Genomic DNA, 20,913 nt, shown 5'->3' on the forward strand with positions numbered 1-20,913 from the left:
TTTGGACTACAGAGAAGGGTGAATATTGCCAGGACAGCGAATACCATGTGTTGTTTACAAGAGTGATCTTGGCATGAGTGATGTTGGCATCCCTCCTCCTCCCACCACATCAATCCTACATAAAGAGGAGAAATTTATTCCATACGACCACACTGGTTGCAGTACATACAATGCTTACTAAGAGGATTTTATAGCAGTTCCGCAACACTATACATTGGCAGCTTTCATTCAGATATGCTCCTGTAATGTTCATGTGTAGTTATGGTTGCATATGTAAAGTTTCAAACGTTTTGGAGACTAGATCATTTTTTAATGCTATTACTTGTGTTGCTCAGCCCTAAGCATACATAAAAATAAAAATACATTACAGGAACTTTCCTATAAAAATATAAATAAAATTTGTATTTATTTATTTTTGTAAATGGAGCTTTCCTAAAGTTTCTTCTTCATGACTACAGACATGCTACTTAAAAATAAGCTTTAAGCGTTTATGCTAAATAAATACCAGTCTTTTAACAAATTTCCTTGATGCTTAAGGAAGACTTTGAAAGTGTTGCCAACTGCTGGCTGACATATTAGTCTAGCAGAATGCAACAGTTATGCATAACTCTTGTATCATAAAGAAATCCTATCCTGGAATAAGAAAAAACACATACTTGAGGAGAGGTCCTGTTGTTGTAGCTTGCCACTGGTCAATCATCCCATGTAATGGCCAAGATCCAAAAGGCCATGCAGAGAATTTCCACAAGGGATGCCTTTGAACACGAACATGTGAATGGCACCTTGATTCCTTGGGAAAGCTATTCATATGGCAGAGGCCATATGGTAGATATCCCAATTCCTTATTTTTGAGTCACCGTCTCTTCCTTGGAGGCGCAAAGGGTGTTCTCACTTACTAGCCCAGGTCCACCTCTGCAGCAGTTCTTAAGTAATAGCATGAAAGACAATCACTGTAGTATGGAGAAAGCTTCTGGGGTGCAGCCAGGAATGGCAAATTGGATTCTGGCCAGAACTACAGTGGTGCAGTGAACACGCATAGGAGATCTGTTCATCCTCACCCCAGTCCCTCTCAAGATTATGGATAAGATTTTTTTTTAAACTGATGTACAGGTGAAACTCAGAAAATTAGAATATCGTGCAAAAGTCCATTAATTTCAGTAATGCAAATTAAAAGGTGAAACTGATATATGAGACAGACGCATTACATGCAAAGCGAGATAAGTCAAGCCTTAATTTGTTATAATTGTGATGATCGTACAGCTCATGAAAACCCCAAATCCACAATCTCAGAAAATTAGAATATTACATGGAACCGAGAAGACAAGGATTGAAGAATAGAACAATATCGGACCTCTGAAAAGTATAACCATGCATATGTATTCAGTACTTGGTTTGGGCCCCTTTTGCAGCAATTACTGCCTCAATGCGGCGTGGCATGGATGCTATCAGTCTGTGGCACTGATGAGGTATTATGGAAGACCAGGATGCTTCATTAGCGGCCTTCAGCAATTCTGCATTGTTTGGTCTCATGTCTCTCATCCTTCTCTTGGCAATGCCCCATAGATTCTCTATGGGGTCAGGTCAGGCGAGTTTGCTGGCCAATCAAGCACAGTACACTGTATACTTTTCAGAGGTCTATTGTTCTATTCTTCAATCCTTGTCTTCTTGGTTCCATGTAATATTCTAATTTTCTGAGATTGTGGATTTGGGGTTTTCATGAGCTGTACGCCATGATAATCACAATTATAACAAATTAAGGCTTGACTTATCTCGCTTTGCATGTAATGCGTCTGTCTCATATATCCGTTTCACCTTTTAATTTGCATTACTGAAATAAATGGACTTTTGCACGATATTCTAATTTTCCGAGTTTCACCTGTATCTTTAATGATAGTTTCACTCATTTAGTTTACGTGAATGTGTATATGTGGTGCTGGAATAAGCCATGATATGGCTACTTTGTTCCACTCTGTTTCTTCCAAGCTGTTTCTACAGTTTAATGTGGAAATTGTTTTGAAGGCATCTTCTCTGTAGTTAGATCAAGTATCATAGCATACATTTAGAAAGTATATATTTGGGCAGGGGAGAGGGAAGCTTTTAAAGGTCCCCGAAAGCATTTAAATTAGCACTTCACATTGAAAGTACAGTAAAGCCAGATGTAATGCCACCATGGGTTTTTCACCTGTGGTATCTGTGACTGACTTCCTTGGCAATTCGAATGACAGGCGTGTGAATCCATTCAATCCATCTCAGCATTGGGAGAGGCATAAGTCTTCCCTGCTCTCCTCATGCATCAGGCAGCAAACCTTCCTTTTAAAAAGCATGTTTTCAAAGTGCTGCATGTATGTTTATTTACTTATACATCCATCTTTCCCCTTAGCTCAAAAAGAACAGAAATGTTGTTGCAAAACAGTCTGAGCATTGGGGGTTGTCTTTGTGGCATCACAGCCAATCCGGGCCTCCCCAAAGATTTCTGGCGTCCCAGGCAAAGTCTGGCTTTGACGCCCCCCGCCCCCTTTGCCCACTTGGGCAGGAGCCTCCCATCATCCGAGTGGGTGGTGGGTGGGTGATCAGTCCCCGTTGTCCAAGCAGGCAGGCAGTCCTTGTCGACTGCCCACCCACTTGCTATCCTCATGGCTCTGCTGCCTCCGCCTGCTGCTCCTGTTATGGTTGGTTGCTTCTAGGCATCCTGCCTCCCACCGTGCATTATAATGACATCACCGTGTGATGCAGCAATGTGATTATAATGCGCCTAGGCAGGCCAGCTGTGCAGGGGCAGCGGGAGGAGGCAGCGAGAAGAGCAAGTGGGCAGACAGCTGGGCAACAGGGATGGGGAGTGCCCAGTCAGTTGCCCACCCATTTGCTCAGACAATAGAGGTGCATGCACCCACCTGTGGGGGCACTCGTGTTGGCTTGCCGAGTGGCACATGACCTAGGCTGTCAGTGCTCCTTCCCATTTGGCACCCTAGGCGACTGCCCTGCAGCTAATTGGCACAGTCCACAGATTTTGTTTGTTTGTTTTTGCAATGTAGAAGAACTGGGGTTTCTTTTCGCCCCAGAGCTCAACCCTGGAAAGGAAGAGGTTTGATTGGATTGAACAATACCGATGGTGTTTACAAACTGGACCCATTGCTCGACACATGCCATATCCGTTGTTCTTTGACGTGGTCTCTGTCTTTTACACCAATGGGCTATGCTCCTGCGAAGAGACCTCGTCGGAATCTAACAAGCTCAATTCTCCTGACTTAGGCAGGAACTCCACCCCCAGCCACTATAGGCGGCTATGCCACACCCCTCAGTCTTCGTCGTCCACTTAGCAGACCATGCAGGCCACATAGGCCAAGTATTGCTTCAGCTCTTCCGCTGGAGACACAGGTTTAGAGTCTGATTGATTGTCCAAAGGGGACAACCCAAGAGAGACTATGTCCGAGTCTGGAGAGCCAGGTTCACTTTCACTTTCCATCTCAAGAGGTGCAACTTGATCCGGGGTCAAGTCTAGAGGGACAGCTGGAAGCTCCGGATGGTTACCCAATCTGCCACCGCAGTCGGTACCGAGGAAGGTTGTGGCACCGGAGGCCAAACTGGAACCTCCAAGGGTGATCCACGCCCACTAGTGCAGTCACGAAGGTCTCGTCGAGGAGAGCAAGGCCTCCCTTCTGAATGCAAAGGAGCCCTACGGCAATCATGATTAGTCCCGGAGTCTTCCTAAGCAAATTCCTCTTGGTACCGAGATCAGTACTGGGGCTTCCCATTGTCAGAACAATCTGACCAATAAACAGAGGGATACTGTCTATAAATGACAGCTTCCTGGCACCAGTCACCATAGGAGGATGGTCCGTTACCTAACCCCGCGCAGAGTCACAGTATCGACCAGTGTATGGCGGTCCATGTCGATCCCAATCTCTCCCATATCTGTATTGGGAGGGGTGCTCCTCCAAGTCCCAACACGCCCTCCAATCCCCATGGAGGGGCTGTTCCATGCAGCGCATGGGAGACAAATGATGTCTAGGCAGCCACGTCGAATTCACAGAGGGCTTGTCTGGCAAATAGGGTTCAGAGTCCGATGTAGCGTAGTCCCGTTTGTCGCCCGCTACCGAGAGTTCCTGTCCTGGAAAGGTCTGGTCAGGCATCTGCCTCGGAGAAATCGAAGCCACCAGAGAACTAGTACGAAGGCAAGGGTTAGTAGAACTTGGTATTGAAGAAAACTGTACCATGGCCAGCAGACCTTCTTATGCCTGGTCAACAACCGCTGAGCCATGCCCCAAAGAGGCCAATTTCAGCTTCTTAACCAGTCGCGTCTCTGAAGAAGAGACTGGGGGGGCTTCTTCTTCTTGGGGTTAGGCGGTAGATGTTGTCCTGCCAGTAAAATTGAATAAATAATAAATAAATAGATGTGGAGCTAGCGCTGGCTTCTTCTTCTTCTTCTTCTTCTTCTTCTTCTTCTTCTTCTTCTTCTTCTTCTTCTTCTTCTTCAGTACCGAAGGGACCAAAGAGGGGTCTGGTATTGAAGGTAAAGTGCACTTAGGCAAGTCATCCAGCAGCATAGAAGGGGATGAAACCACGAGCAGGTCCGAGGCAGGCATTGACAGCACCAGTACCAAAGTCAGGAATTCTGGCACTGGAGGAGCGGAGTCTGAATGCTCTGACTGCATCGAAGAAGCCATTTTAAATGATTGCTTCAACGACAAGGCCTCTGAAGAATGGAGGGCCAAGTCCCACAGGGCAGTGCGCAAGCGAGAAGCCCTATTTTTTTGAGCCTGCTTCATAAACCTCTGGCAATGAATGCAGGTCTCGACAATGTGGGATTCCCCCAGGCAGAGAAGACACTCAGTACGTGTATCAGGGGAAGGGATCTTAGATCCACAACCAACACATTTCTTAAAGTTCTTTGTGCCCTGCACAGAAACTTTCGGCCAGCCGGCCACAAAGCCCCATCTCAGCCAGGATTGGAGCCAACAAAGATGGCGGGGGACACACCATAAAAATAAAAACACCAAGAAAAAAGTTGCTACTGCGCATAATAGACAAACATCAGGGGTGAAAGAGGGAAAACAGGAGAAAAACAACAAGAGAATTCAAAGTATTTTTTTATTTTATTTTTTTACATTTTATATCCCGCTCTTCCTCCAAGGAGCTCAGAGCGGTGTACTACATACTGAAGTTTCTCCTCACAACAACCCTGTGAAGTAGGTTAGGCTGAGAGAGAAGTGACTGGCCCAGAGTCACCCAGCTAGTTTCATGGCTGAATGGGGATTTGAACTCGGGTCTCCCCAGTCCTAGTCCAGCACTCTAACCACTACACCACGCTGGCTCTCTTGTATCACAGTCCTACTTGTTGCCGAGCCGAAGATTCCTGTCCTGGAGAGGCCCCTTCCTTCACCTGTTTCCGCTGTTCCCCCTCATCCCAAAGGTTCTTCGCAAACTGAGAGAGGACCGCTCCAGGGCCATCCTGATAGCCCCTTGGTGGCCCAGTAGGCCTTGGTTTGCAGCTCTGAGGCGGCTGGCAGTGACTTGTGTGCGCCTCCCCGCTCTACCTTACTTGCTGTCGCAGGAAAAGGGTCTGGTGCTTCATCCAGACATCCGGTCTCTGCCCCTGACTGCCTGGAAGATCCCACCGACTTCCTGGTGAGACTCAGAGACATTTTGCTTGCAGCTAGAAAGCCCTTGACGAGGAAGGCATATGGACATAAATGGACTCGTTTCCGTACATTTGCTACTCAAAATGGGTTTGATGTTCTTAACCTATCTGTTCAGGATGTTTGTACCTATCGTTTGTATTTGAAAGAGTCTGGTTTGAAGGTCTCCTCTCTCAGAGTACATTTGGTGGCCATTGTGGTGCATTCGCCCGCCACTCAGGTTTCCTGGTTCAAGGACCCACTGATAAAGAGTTTTCTGAAGGGTTTGTCACATGTTTTACCAGATGACTCTGTCATGTCACCGGCTTGGGATTTGTCTGTGGTATTGGCTAGTTTTCTACGACCGCCCTTTGAGCCTTTGGCTTCAATTGAACCTCATCTCTTGATGTGGAAGGTTGCCTTCTTAGTGGCAATCCCCTCCGCTAGGAGAGTGGGTGAATTGCGGGCCCTAAGGGTTGATCAGCCGTACCTTCAGTTTCATAAAGATAAGTTTGTGCTCCGACCAGACGTCCAGTTCCTTCCGAAGGTAGTTTCTACCTTTCATCATTCCCTGCCACTCACCTTGCCTGTATTTTTTCAAAACACTTTGTCTTATTCAGAACGCAGGTTGCATCGTTTGGATGTTGGGAGGGCATTGTCCTTCTGTGTTCAGAGATCGGCAGAGTGGAGGAAAACGCCTTCTCTGTTTGTTCCGTATGATGGGCCTCGCAAGGGTTTGCAAGTTTCTTCTCAGTCCCTGTCTAGATTGATTGTTTCTACTATTGAACTTTGCTACAACTTGGCAAATAAACAATTGCTTGCGACCGTTAAGGCGCACTCAGTTAGGTCCATGGCGGCCTCTTGATCGTGCAGTCCCTTTGAACACTATCTGTCAAGCAGCTACTTGGGCTTCACTCCATTCCTTTATTCGTCATTATGCTATAGATGCCAGGGCACGGAATGATGCTAAGTTTGGCAGGACTGTCCTGCAGTCTGTTTTCAGTTGATGTACTTTGCTTTCTTGAAATAAATACTTCTTGCAGCGTGCATCCCTGTTTCTGTTTGTTCCCTCCACCTTGGGTGCTAGCTTGTTATGTACTCATTGGTGTAAAAGACAGAGACCAGGTTGAAGAACTACAAGTTGCTTACCTGTCACTTTGGTTCTTCTAGAGGTCATCTGTCCTTTTAAACGTCCTCCCGTCCTCCCCGCGGGGTCTACTGAAGCTGGACTCCGTGACTGAGGGGATGTGGAGTGGCGCAGCTGCATATAGCGGCTGGAGGTGGGGTTCCCGCCCAAAGCAGTAGAATTGAGCTTGTTAGATTCCAACGTGGTCTCTGTGCAGTTCAAATCCCCATTCAGCCATGATACTCCGTTTGTGTAAAAGGACAGATGACCACTAGAAGAACCAAAGTTACAGGTAAGCAACCTGTCGTTACTCCGAAATGGAAGAAATTCTGTACAATTAGATAATTTAGGATCCTGACTACTTTATTTCTAATGGGCTCAGTCTTCTATACAAAGCTATACAGAGAAAAAAGAATCCAAGGTGTGTTGGATATTACCTGAAAATGGTTGAAGTGCGTCTGGATAACTTCTCAAGGTCACTTTTTGTTATAGTTTTGCTTTCATTAAAAAAAAAAAATCATGTCAACTTTCCCAACTCCAAGGTGACATTTCAAGGTAGCTTTTCTAAGGGGGAGATTGTGTTTCAGTACGAGCTTTTCTTCTCCTTTAGGGGTTTGAAAATATCAAGGTGTTGAGAAAGATAAAGAAATCAGTCCTTGGCAAGTGGCAGCTTGGGATTCAAAGCAAGAATCTTTGAGCTCATCCCATTATCAGCTGTTCTGATAAATGCTCAGCCCTCAGTACACTGGAGATCAGCATTTCAGACAGTGTTTCAGCCGCTCATGGAACAGACCCTAAAGTGTGCTCTTCTAGCCCTTGTTATAGAAAGGAAAGGTGGTGCCGTCGAGTCAATGTCGACTCCTGGCAACCACAGAGCCATGTTGTTTTCTTGGTAGAATACAGGAGGGGCTTACCACTGCCTCCTCCCGGGCTGTGTGAGATGATGCCTTTCAGCACATTCCTATATCGCTGCTGCCCGATATAGGTGTTTCCCATATTCTCGGAAACACTCCAGCAGGGATTTGAACCAACTGCCTCCTGCTCTCTAGGCAGGTTGCTTCCCCACTACACCATTATGTGACTCAGCCCTTGTTATACCAGCAATCAATTTCACTTTTTGATGTTTGTAATGCTGACAGCATTGTTGGTGTCTTTTAGAGCTAACTTTCCTAGCTGGCACAGTGTTCTATCTGTTCAGATTGTATCTCAGTCAAATTTGAAAGTTGAGCTGAGAAGCTTTTTAAAAAGCAGAAGACAAGCTATTTTAATATTCTCTTTAACAGTCTGTTTTAATCATGATTATTCTGGGGGGGGAATTTACCTGCCGTACATGGTTCTTTTAAGGACAACAGCATAGACATGTATGTGAAGGGCTTGGAATGTCTGATAGTGCTATATCAATACTATGAATTAAACAGCAGATGGAACTCACACAGTCCTTTCTCACAACCAGTAAGAAAGAGCAATAGGGTTAGCAGGGAGGAATCCTTGAAGAGCTTATCCCCCCGTATATGAGCAGTTAAGAACATAAGAACAGCCCTGCTGGATCAGGCCCAATGCCCATCTAGTCCAGCATCCTGTTTCACACAGTGGCCCACCAGATGCCTCTGGAAGCCTACAGGCAGGAGTTGCCCTCCCTCCTGCTGTTATTCCCCTGCAACTGGTACTCAGAGGCATCCTGCCTTTGAGGCTGGAGGTGGCCTATAGCCCTCCAACTAGCAGCCGATGATAGATCTCTCCTCCATGAAGTTATCCAAGCCCCTCTTAAAGCCATCCAGGTTGTTGGCTGTCACCACATCTTGTGGCAGAGAATTCCACAAGTGGATTATGGGTTGTGTGAAAAGTACCTCCGTTTGCTGGTCCTAAATTTCCTGGCAATCAATTTCATGGGATGACCCCTGGTTCTAGTGTTATGGGAGAGGGAGAAGATTCTTTTTCTATCTACTTTCCTGCAGTCGTCTTTTTTCTGAACTAAAAAGCTCCAGGTGTTGTATCCTTGCCTCATAAGAAAGGTGCTCTAGGCCCCTGATCATCTTGGTTGCCCTCTTCTGCATCTTTTCCAGTTCTACAATGTCCTTTTTTAGATGTGGTGACCAGAATTGTACGCAGTACTCCAGGTGTGGCCACACCATCGTTTTGTATAAGGGCATTATGATATTAGCCATTTTATTTTCAATCCCCTTCCTAATGATCCCTAGCATGGAATTGGCCTTTTTCACAGCTGCCACACATTGAGTCGACACTTTCAATGATCTGTCCACCATGACCCCAAGATCCCTCTCCTGGTCAGTAACCAACAGCTCATATCCCATCAACGTATACTTGAAGTTGGAGTTTTTTCGTCCCAATGTGCATCACTTTACACTTGCCAACATTGAAGCGCATTTGCCATTTTGTCACCTACTCACCCAGTTTGGAGAGATCCTTTTGGAGCTCCTCACAATTTTTTTGATTTCACTTCCTGAAAGAGTTTGGTATCATCTGCAAATTTGGCCACCTCGCTGATTACTCCTACTTCTAGATCATTTATGTTCCTAAATAAAGTAAAAAGCACTGGTCCCAGGACAGATCCCTAGGGGACACCACTTCTTACTTCCCTCCATTGTGAAAACTCTCAATTTATCCCTACCCTCTGTTTCCTGTCCTTCAACCAGTTAGCAGTCCACACATGTACTTGTTGCATGAACTGATTTCAAGGCCATGCCACTTTTGAAGTAGGAGATTGATATGATTAGTTAGTGGTTGATATGCTAAGGATCACTCACAGTGATCCCATTGAAATGAAAAATTAAGAATTTTTTAACTTGTCCTTTTAATTTCAATGAGACCACTATGAGTAATTTCCTCAGTATGCCAACCAGTTTTATTTCAACATATATTTCTTACATTTCTGTATATTCAACATGGCTAACAACCACCTTAAAAATCCGTAATGGAATAGGAACATCAAAATAAGTAAAATATCACAATTAAACAAACATAATAAAAATACAGGGTAACACAATCATAATGTTCCCCCATAATTTTCACATGATTTTAATAAGGTTTTTGTGGATAAAATCTCTGAGTTGAGCCAAACTGGATTCCACCGGAATTGCAGTCTGTTATGGAGGTGTCCAGCAACCCCTATGTGGTAAGGCTGGATCAGTTTCAGTTTGTGACTCCCGAGGACATAGGCAAGCTGCTTGGAGAGATTCACCTTACCCTTGTTCTCTTGACCCTTGCTCAACATGGCTGATATGATTCAGTCATCCAAAAACCTTCAGTTTAAGATGAAAGTTAAGATGCTTTAGATGTTCACTCGTGCTCTAAAAAGAATGGAAATTGCAAGTTAAGGTGCCCATCTTAACTTCTGTGCCATATAAGCTGTAAAAACTTTGTACAGTCTGGTATATGATGATGGCTTTAGAAATGAGGCTCCATGCATCCACACTTTGCCTTGGTCTTGGGGGAGTGCATCCAGGCAGATTTTTAACAGGTGCAGCTTCCCTAATCACTTCCTAGAGATGTCCCTGATGAATTTCTGTCTGATGCATCTCTGATCCAGGCAAAGGATGGGTTTATTCTAAACTTTGTTTATTCCAAGCTTTGCTAAGAGACTTTGCTTCCACCCCTTTGGTGAGGGAGAGAAAGGGGGCAGAGTGAAAGAAAAATGCCCATGAAAGGAAGGGGGGGAGGAATGGTTATTTAACTATACAAGAGACAGAGTGCTCATAGACGGTCAAAAACTGTTCTACTCGGGTTTGGGAGCTGTGCTCCCAGCTTTTAGTTGTGTGGAAGCAAGGTAAGAGAAAACCTGGGTTGAAGTGATTGTGTGGAAGCAAGGTAGGAGGAAAAGCTACCCAGCTGTTCCTCCTACCTTGCTTGCTCACAATCACTTCTACCAAGTTTTCCTCCTACCTTGCTTCCACACAACTGAAAACTGGGATCACACACAGCTCCCAAACCTGGGTAGAACACAGTTTTTGCTTATGTGAATGACCTCTGTCCTGATCAGGCAACTATGTTCAGACCCAGGAAGTCACTTGCTAGAAATTGCCAGGACTTACATAGGAACATAGGAAACTGCTATATACTGAGTCAGAGCATTGGTCTATCTAGCTCAGTATTGTCTTCACAGACTGGCAGCGGCTTCTCCAAGGTGGCAGGCAGGAATCTCTCTCAGCCCTATCTTGGAGATGCTGCCAGGGAGGGAACTTGGAACCTTATGCTCTCCCCAGAGCGGCTGCATCCCCTGAGGGGAATGTCTTGCAGTGCTCACACTTCAAGTCTCCCATTCATATGCAACCATGGCAGACCCTGCTTAGCTATGGGGACAAGTCATGCTTGCTACCACAAGACCAGCTCTCCTCTCCTAAACCAGATCTCCTCTTGCCCTTCCAACTTTGGCTAGAGAATTATCAGTGGGCAGACTCAGTTCTGCTCTTCGCTAACTTGCCCTTAGTTATTTTCCCTGTTATTATGGGAATTTCAAACAATAATTACTTAAAAATTTCTAGATTGATGTTTTTTCAAACCAGCAAAAGGCACTAGTCCAATGTGGATTTGAATTTGGGGGAACATTAAAAACATTACAAATATACATTGAGCCCTTTCTCATGATTGGGACAAAGGACCCAAAAGAGGTGAGGTGAGGAACCCTCGATATGCTTACCTTCCCTACAGACAATCTCCCCGCCGTTGCTAGGCTTCAGATCACCCACCTAGACGATTGCTGGCTGCTCCCAGCAGCATAGAGGTTTGTCGGCCGGAGGGGAGGCCCCCGGCCCATAATGTACCATGCAAGTGGCATATTGGGCCAAGAGGCTGCTGGTGTGTGGGTGCCATGTGGAGCCACGAGGCACCAACACACAATCAGCACGGGTTAAGGGGACCCTTGCGCCCTGACTAGGTGGTGAACCTCCTAAGCAGGTTCATCACTGCACCACCACTGGGAGCTGTGCAGCTCCCAGAGGTTTACATGTACAGCAAACATCAGGCTTGGGCAGCCAAGCCCGGTCTTTGCTGCACATCTGAACAGCCTCATTATTTGTGGTGAAAAAAATGTTGTCAACACTTTGAACCCTCTGTTTAGAAGTTAAAAACCTAAACTATTGTATCTCAGCCATTTTGCAATGAATTTACACCAGATATGGAGGAGTGGTGGCTCTTGACCCCTCGTTGATGTGTGCACAATTTCATGGGGATTGGATGGATAATTTTGATTGTATAAGCAATAGGATGTTCAGGGCTTATAATGGCAGAAAGTTGAAAACACTCCTCATCTTAACTATACAGGCACGACTGTGCCAGTATAATCTAGCAAGGAGGTTATTGGATTGGAGAGGTTATTGGAGAGGTTATCTGAATATATCATTAGTGCCTCTCTGAAGGAGGGCAGGGTGCCTCCTTGTCTTAAGGAGGCAATTGTTTGACCACTGCACTGGATGAGAGATCCTGCTTTTAAGCAGGTTTTGGGCAGTGCAGACTGCCTTGGTCAGCCTGCTGGATGATCTCCAATTAGGAATCAACCGGGTGAGGTTTGTGGGGAGGAAGCCCTAACAACCTTACCTCCCCACAGACGATCATTCCGCCTTCCCTGGGCGGGCGGATTGCCAATTATAACAAATGTGAATGAAGAGGAGAGGGAGTGGGAGAAGAGAGCTGGTCTTGTGGTAGCAAGCATGACTTGTCCCCTTAGCTAAGCAGGGTCTGCCCTGGTTGCATATGAATGGGAGACTTGATGTGTGAGCTCTGCAAGATATTCCCCTCAGGGGATGGAGCTGCCCTGGGAAGAGCAGGAGGTTCCAAGTTCTCTCCCTGGCTTCTCCAAGATAGGGCTGAGAGAGATTCCTGCCTGCAACCTTGGAGAAGCTGCTGTCAGTCTGTGAAGACAATCCTGAGCTAGATAGACCAGTGGTCTGACTCAGTATATGGCAGCTTCCTATGCTCCTATGATCTATTTATCACATGAAAACTGCAAGGCAACATTATTTCATTTCATTATCCAAATTTCCCACTTCCTTGCACTTGTCTCCCTTCTTTTTCCTTTCAGGAATCACAAATCTCTCATAAGTTTTCAATAAAATGAACTGGTATGAATGAAAAAATCCGAGTTATATTTGTCTTCTTTCTTTGTGCGCCTCCAGTGTGTTCATTAATCTCAATAATAAATATTGTGCTGCATCTAAAGTAAGAATCTCATAACATTTCAAGCATTAGTGACAGGTTTGGCAATAGCATCTGAAATCTAAACAGTGGCAGCATATTTGCAGTTCGAAGGCATGTGTTCTCCTTGCCTTCCCACTCCAGCTTTCCAAATATATTTTATCTCATTAAATGTGTTTAGCATCTTTAATCAATCTTTAAGCATATATACAAATGAGCACTGATTTCTACATACCTTACGTTCCCTAAAGAATAATATCCCATCTGTTTTGTGATTTTTGTTTTAAACAAGACTGCCTGATTCTCCACCGTTTGCCCCCATTTTTTTAGCATATACTTCGGGGCTCTTTTTGTGTAATAGGGGCTCAATTGTTAGTGTTTATGGGGCATCAGGGACTTTTACACATATGGCTTTTAGCTCGCATTTCTTCCGGAATGGAGGGTGCGAGTTCACATATCAGCCAGATTTACCTTGAAATCACAGCGGGCTATCAGGGACCAGTTAGGGAGGAGAGCTGGTCTTGTGGTAGCAAGCATAACTTGTCCTCTTAGCTAAACAGGGTCCGCTCTGGTTGCATTTGAATGGGAGACTCCATGTGAGCACTATGAGATCTTCCCCTCGGGATGGAGCCGCTTTGGGAAGAGCAGAAGGTTCCAAATTCCATCCTTGGCTTCTCCAAGATAGGGCTGAGAGAGTTTCCTGCCTGCAACCTTGGAGAAGCTGCTGCCAGTCTGTGAAGACAATACTGAGCTAGATAAACCAGTGGTCTGACTCAGTATATGGCAGCTTCCTATGTTCCTAAATTCACACACGATTCTGGCTTTCCCTGAATTAGAGCTGCGCATTCTAGCTTAGCCCGAATTATGTCCAGGGTAAAAAAAATTCCTCTATTTGCAACAGCTTTTTCTGGGGGCAAAACGCGGTTTCTGATATCCCCCAATGCTTCTCCACGATGTGTGGAGGGGCCATTGCCAATACACCGGCTTTTTTCAAAACTCACATTTTCATGTTTTGCTTTGTTTTTAAAATATTTGCTGGGTGGATATGCTGAGTGTTAAGAGTCAGCAGAGGGGGGCTGCTTGGCAACTTATCTCGCCGGTCTTCCACAAGGAAGGGGAGTTTGACAGCTGTGCTCCTTTTTGTATGCTTTCCCAACTGTGGCTGGCTTTGCTTGGGAAGAATCCAAGCTATTACTGAAATGGGCTAAACGGAGAGCCAGTGCCCTTTCTGAATCTGTAATAAGAGCAATATAGCAAAGGGCTTTGGACACTTGAAGTACTGCTTGCTGTGTACTTCTTCAAAGCTGCCTTCTTTCCCCCTCCCGCATAGCCTGCCTTTTCCCAGCAAGCCTGCTGGAAACCAAAGGCTGGAGGAGAGAGAAACTACCTGTCATCAATCATGCAGCTTTGGCAGTGTTTACCTAGGATGGAGCGCTGGCAAAATAGAGCCAGCCATACATGCTTTCACTGGCAATGGGGAGGTAGAGTTGTGGTGCAGGGAACACAATTTCCACGGGTAGGCTTTGGGCAGGGGGAGATCATGTTTGCTTCTGGCTTTTAAAAAAAAAGTTTGGTGAACCTAGAAAATCTGTTCCAGGCTGGGCTCAGAAAACAGTGTAGGCAGGTGGTGGTGGTGGTGGTGGTGGTGGTGGTGGTGGTGGTGACCATTATAAAGAAAGGATTGGTGCAAGGTTCTTTTTTGTGGGGGGGGGGCTAATGAAGGGGGTGGCTTTTCACTATGTGTTGGAAACTCAGAGTTTAATTTTCTCAAATGAGAGGTGCTGGTACTCAAGTCTGGGACTCGGTTGCAATGGCACTCTGCACATGCTCAAAGGGGCTTTTTTCTTGCTTCACATAGTTTGGAATGGTTCTAGATGGGCCCTAGTACTAATTAAGCCCTGTCAAAATGTGCATTGTCAAGAAGCAGCCCAGGCCAGCATCTCTCCAACTTCCCATTCATTTTTGCAAGTCGGGAAAGGAAACTTCGGGATAATTCATGTGTGTGTTGGGGAAGCGATCGCTGAAAAATAGAGCCCATTGATTTTGTTCACACAAATAAATTATCCTAGAGGATCCTTCAGTTATTACTCATGTCGTAAGGATAAAAATTACGCCCCCCCCAAAAAAAAATTGGGAGTGGTCTCTATGAACATCCATGCAGATACATTCGCTGAGACAATGCTTCAGGTTAAGCGTTCTGTTGTTTTGACTAGTCAATCTTGCAGAACGCCAACTGTCAAACTAACACAAAAAAGAAAGGTCTCTTGCCGCCTCTTCCTCTGGGATGTGATTGGTTGGAGGAAAAAACCCAGAGCAAGCTGTGGGAACACACACAGGACAAAGATCTGCAGGGAATGCAGAGAGGAGCCGACCCTATGTGAACAGTCCATTTAATCCCCCTAATTAAACAGCTGCAGATCTGTGAAGCAGATTCGCTCTTCAGATATCCCATGGCATGAAGCCATGTCTGAATAACTTCCAGGAGGATTTCTAACCAGAGGGCATTTTTGCATGAGCTTCTGTAAGCTCTTGCAATGAACTGCTTGTAGAGTTATTGCTGGACATCCACACCTGGCAGCAGTTTCTGTGCTATAGCACAGGGATTCTCAACGTTGGTTCCCCAGATGTTATTGGACTTCAACTCCCAAAATCCCCAGTCAAAGGCCACTGGGGCTGGCGATTACGGGAGTTGAAATCCAATAATATCTGGGGAACCAACATTGAGAATCCCTGCTATAGCATCCTGCTATTTTCTGTTTGCACTAAGGTGAACATTGTGGGTTTTGGTCCCTCCCATTTTCACTGCTCCCTAAGGTGAAACATTCCAAGTTTTCATCCCTTATCAGTACTGTAAGTTTTGCCATCCAAAATTTTTATCAGCCAATCTTCTTTTGAGGGCATTTCATTGTCCTTCCATTTCTGTGCATATACTATTCTGGCCTCCGTGGTTGCATACATAAAAATTGTTAAATTTCTTCTGGAAAACTCTCCTTGCATTATTCCCAGCAGGAAGGATTCTGGTTTCTTAGGAAATGTCATTTAAAATTTTTTCTTCAACTCATTATATATCATATCCCAAAAGGCCTTTGCCTTCCCACAAGACCACCACATATGAAAAAAAGTTCCTTCACAATGTCCACATTTCCAACATTTGTTTGGAACATTTTTATACATTAATGCTAATTTTTTGGGTGTCAAATACCAACTGTTATGATAACACAATTTCATCTTTTTAAATGTTAAATTGCTGCTCTTTCATTTATTGCAGAGGTGGGACAATGTATACTATAGTACAAATACTGCTTTTGTATTGTATTGTATTTTTAAAGTAAATGATTGTAGTTGAACCCATTCGGGGAGCAAAGGAAGAAGAAAAGATAGATTGTTGAGTGTTTCAACCTGAGGAGAAGGGCATAGAGGCTGCTACCCTTGACTGTCCTTGCTTGATGCTTTGGGCATAGGTTGAAGTGGAAAATCACTAAAATACATATAGCTGGTCAGAAACCTAACCGAACACATGGTAAACTCTTATGAGGCCATTATACCAGCAGAATTTCAGCTGGACACAAATTTCAGCTGAACACACACTTGAAAGTTTTGAGGCTTGATTTTTGGCCATTTAAATCTTCCTGATCTTTGCCATCTCAGAGAAGTGAGAAGGAAATGATGTTTCCAATACCCTTTGATACTGTTTGCAACACTGAATAATTGAAGAGCAGCAGCAAGGAGTATTTAGAGGGACAAGGAGAATGATAACAGAAATTGATAGGAAGAAGGCTTCTTTGCCCAGAGGCTGAAGAAAAATGCAATTGAACAGAAACAACAATACTTTTTTTAAAAAATAGAAGGAAGTAACCTATGTAATTGATCAACTGGCTTCAGGTTCAAGAAAACAAAACTACACCAGCTGAGAACCAAAAGAAAAGTGTACTCAGGTGTGGAAGTGACTGAGGGTGTGTGTCCCTGGGAGCCAACTTTCTCATATGTCAGCACCTACAGGCATAACCCTACTCTACAGGCTGCACTATGATCCATTCACACCTTTCCTCTTTGTGAAATATTTTCCCCTACTGTGACCAGGTTTTTAAAAAGGAACTACTATTTCATTGACAGGCAGGCAGCTTGCTCAATGAAATTATGTAATGTACAAAATGCCATCTGGAATCAGCTGCAGTGTTAGAATAAACCCTTGTCTGGATAGGCCCTAAATATTTCTCACCACGGTAGTGCTTCTTTTGTAGGGAAATTACATTTACAACCTTTCATGCTACAATATTTAGTTGCTAAAAATAGTGACTCTCCCAAAAAGTGCATCTGTTGCAACTGAGAGGCTTGATACCATGTGGTTGTATGAATGTAGTGAGCACCTATTGGAAAGTGCCTGTAACATCATAACTTGAAAGTCAATCAGCTCCTTTCCACCCATACCAGCACAATTCCATTAGTATTCTCAAAGTTTCATTTTAACTACTTAAACTGACTTTCAACACTCACAGGTATATGTCTGAGTTTTGGGATTTCCATAACATTTATTGTGATTGTCTACATTCACATGTAAATGTTACTACTTAGAAGATATTTTTGGTGGGAAAGTGGCACCTCAAGAAAAGAACAAAGACATAAAGTTGTTGACATTCACTATAATCTGTATATCTTTAATTGATTGATATGCTCTCCCCAATCACCCCCACAGTACAGCTGTGCCCCTTATAGGAAGAAGGAATGTCCTCCCACAATGCATAGACATGGAACATCATGGCCACTGGTGCTAGATCAAGGCTACATAGGAACATAACATCGGAAGCTGCCATATACTGAGTCAGACCATAGGTCCATCTTGCTCAGTATTGTCTACACAGACTGGCAAGGTTGCAGGCAGGAATCTCTCTCAGCCCTATCTTGGCGATGCCAGGGAAGGAACCTGAGCCTAGATGCTCTTCCCAGAGTGGCTCCATCCCTTAAGGGGAATATCTTACAGCACTCTCACTTCTAGTCTCCCTTTCATATGCAACCAGGGCAGATCCTGTTTAGCTTAAGGGGACAAGTCATGCTTGCTACCCTAACCACAAGACCAGCTCTAGTGCTAGTAAAGCACTAAAAATATAATCCATCTTGTTTCCTATTTGAAAGGTCCTTGGGGGATTCCTGATTGCGGAAAGAATAAAACAGTGTTAGTTTCCTGGACAAAACATGCCTAATCTTAAATGGTTGTAAATGGTTTTAATGTTGTAACCTGGTTTCTCAGGGTTTTTTAAAAATTGTTTTGAATGTTTTAATTGTTATTGTTTTATGGTGTTTTATAATCTCTGTTTTTAACTGTTAATTTGGTTTTAATTGTTTTGTTTTAACTGCCTTGAGCCATTTTGGAAGGGTTTGTTTGAATAAACAAACAAACTTTCTCTATGGAAATGTCAGTTCTTACCTTACTTTTAGACTATTTTAAAACATAGAAATTGATTTTTAATCACAGACATTTTGTAATTCTTTTTCTTTAGTAGTTCTTTCCTTTAAAAAGAGCCTTTAATTTAATTTCCTAAACCAATACCAATTATTCTATTATGGGTCTTCCTACTCTATCACTATTTTCTGTTTGGATTTGTTTTTTGCAGATAAAATGGCAGAACACAAGCAAATATCTACAGAAGCAGACCGAAAATATGTACATAGTACAGAACTACCTGATATGTTTCAGTCCTCCCTCCAAATCCAGTGTCCAAACCCAAGTAGACTGAAGGCAAAAACATCTACTGTTAAATCACCTATCCCTGCATCCCGTCTCGAGATGAAACCAGAGGATTCAATGAAGAAAAGAGGTAGTAGTAATTTGCCTGCTTCCTACTGCAATCTGATATATAGAGATGTATTAGTGTTTCCAAAGCTTTTATTAACATTACCATAAATGTTACCCAACTGTCCAGTTCCAGTACCCTGTAATACTTTTGTCTATTCTATAAAAGCAAATACTGGGAATTTGATGTATCTCATATATAATAGGCGAAAAGGTCCTGGGGACATCAGATGCTTCCAGACCCAAGGCTTCTTAAAGTATATCATAGTTTATCTACTTCATCAGCCTGGTCTTAAGGGTCAGGGGAGGAGACCCCTTTCGGAAGGAGATCTGGTCTTGTGGTAGCTTAGATATTCCCCTTAGGGGATAAGATCACTCTGGGAAGAGCACCTGCATGCTTGCTTGCAGAACGTTCCAAGTTCCTTCCCTGGTATCTCCAGATAGGGCTGAGAGACAAGACTGACCACGCAAGATGGCGTCTGTACAAGCTGAGACACCATTTCCTGCTTGACACTGCCCAAAGGCTGCTGGGAACAGGGAACTTCCTGCTCCTAAGCAAATCAAAATCAAATAAATAAATAGAGCTGGGCAAACAGAGAGCTTGGCTGCTTAATGCAAACAGCGCCACTCTGGGGCAGTGGAGGAGCAACAAAGGGGCAGGTAAGACCTGTGTTCCTCCTTTTCAAGTGCTTTCTCGCCCCCAGCCAAAACGATTCAACTGGGACAGTTTGAATCATTTCAGGCCCTGGAAATAGAGGTTCCGAAGCGCGTCAAGCACATCCCTACTTCCAGGCCCATTTATCAGGCTGAATAATTATGACAGTTATTCTCACCTTACAAAGTGTGCATATCTTCATGCATGGGTGTGTATCTCTGCATATCTCATTCTCTCAATAAATAACCACCCTTAGGCTTGCTGCACCAGCAAGTAATGATTACATTGGGGTCATCAGCGCTGACTCTAGCTGCGCCAATGCAGGGTTTGCAAACCATGATATTACTGGGGCACTGCAGGCAGGTACCTAGCATAAGTGTTTAGGAGTGGCTTGTCAGTCATGACGGCAATATTCAGTCATCAGGAACAACTTATTCGCAAGCCTGACTGCTGATGTAGAGACTTCAGAAGAACTGATATGTCGGCTTGGTAAGGATATCCGCAGATAAATGAAGCAATTCTTTCTTTGGCCAAAAAGGCACGTTTCAATGCTTGTTTCATTTGTTCAAAGTATCCCTGAAGAAGAGTACAGCTAAAAGTGTCTGCACTCTGAAATGTTTCCGTGCCTTGCGTTTGTGGACTGTTTCTCCTGCCCACTCCCTTTTGTGCTGCTTAGCGGGCTGTGGTCCACTCTCCCTCACTTCCAGCCAATATCTGACAGCAACATGGTGGCTGATGCTCGTTTGTTTTCATAGGTCCAAATATTGAAAAATCCGTAAAAGATCTCCAACGCTGCACTGTTTCACTAACTAGATACCGCATGACGATTAAAGAGGAGGTGGATAATTCTGTGAAGAAAATCAAAGCTGCCTTTGCCGAATTACATAGCTGGTAAGCTAGAATTGTGTAGGTGAGGGATGGGGAAGCTAGCCGAGGCATTTTAGAAAACAAAGGGTGCCATCCCGGTCTCTCTGATATCCATTCTATAGAGAAGGTCGAGCACTTATGGCCTTTGCACTCTTTACATTTGACTTGAAGCACTAAATATATCAAACAAATGGAGAGCACAGAATATAACAATACTGAACACTGAATCAATCTCTGATTCCTTCCAAGAGTAACTGAGAATCAAACCTGAAATGACAGCAGTGGGTCCATGTCTGTAGACACACAATACTGTTCAGTCATGTAAAAAGAGGGAGTGGGGGTCTAACAAAAAAGGGAACACGGGTGAGTGATGCTGAATCCTCCTGCCCGCTCTGGTTCTCTCCTTACGGTCCCTGGCCTCTGCCCAAGTGTTTTTGCTCAGCTGAGGCTATTTCTAATATCAAAGCTCAGGAGAGAAGAAAAGTGTTTGGAGAGAAAAGCTGCCAGGAGGTCAGACACTGATGGGGCAAGGGCTCTGCATTCGTCAGCCATATACATTTTTTACTATTCACCCTCGCCCCTTTTTTCTATGTGATTGAGGCAGCTCTGCCTTGAAAGAAATAGCCAGTGCCATATCTAGTTTGGTCTTCAGATCATTTTCCTGTTCAGCCCTTCCCTCCACCCTCGTTGGGCCACCGCTGGCACCCCGCCAGCT

General features: G+C 44.3%; 1 protein-coding gene across 10 annotated transcripts in view; it reads left to right on the top strand.

Annotated features, from left to right (window-relative positions):
* SPATS2L (spermatogenesis associated serine rich 2 like) overlaps positions 1-20,913 on the top strand; it is a 189,627-nt gene that overhangs the window by 139,039 nt on the left and 29,675 nt on the right. For 9 of the 10 annotated variants that reach the window (XM_053278995.1, XM_053279013.1, XM_053278979.1 and 6 more), the window contains 2 exons: positions 18,498-18,704; positions 20,087-20,222. In XM_053278995.1, coding sequence (XP_053134970.1) covers positions 18,498-18,704; positions 20,087-20,222 — 343 coding nt within the window. The remainder of the gene's footprint in view (positions 1-18,497; positions 18,705-20,086; positions 20,223-20,913) is intronic. The other variant, XM_053279019.1, reaches the window with a different exon arrangement.

Source organism: Hemicordylus capensis, chromosome 1 (genome assembly GCF_027244095.1).
Source record: "Hemicordylus capensis ecotype Gifberg chromosome 1, rHemCap1.1.pri, whole genome shotgun sequence".
Lineage (NCBI taxonomy): Eukaryota > Metazoa > Chordata > Lepidosauria > Squamata > Cordylidae > Hemicordylus > Hemicordylus capensis.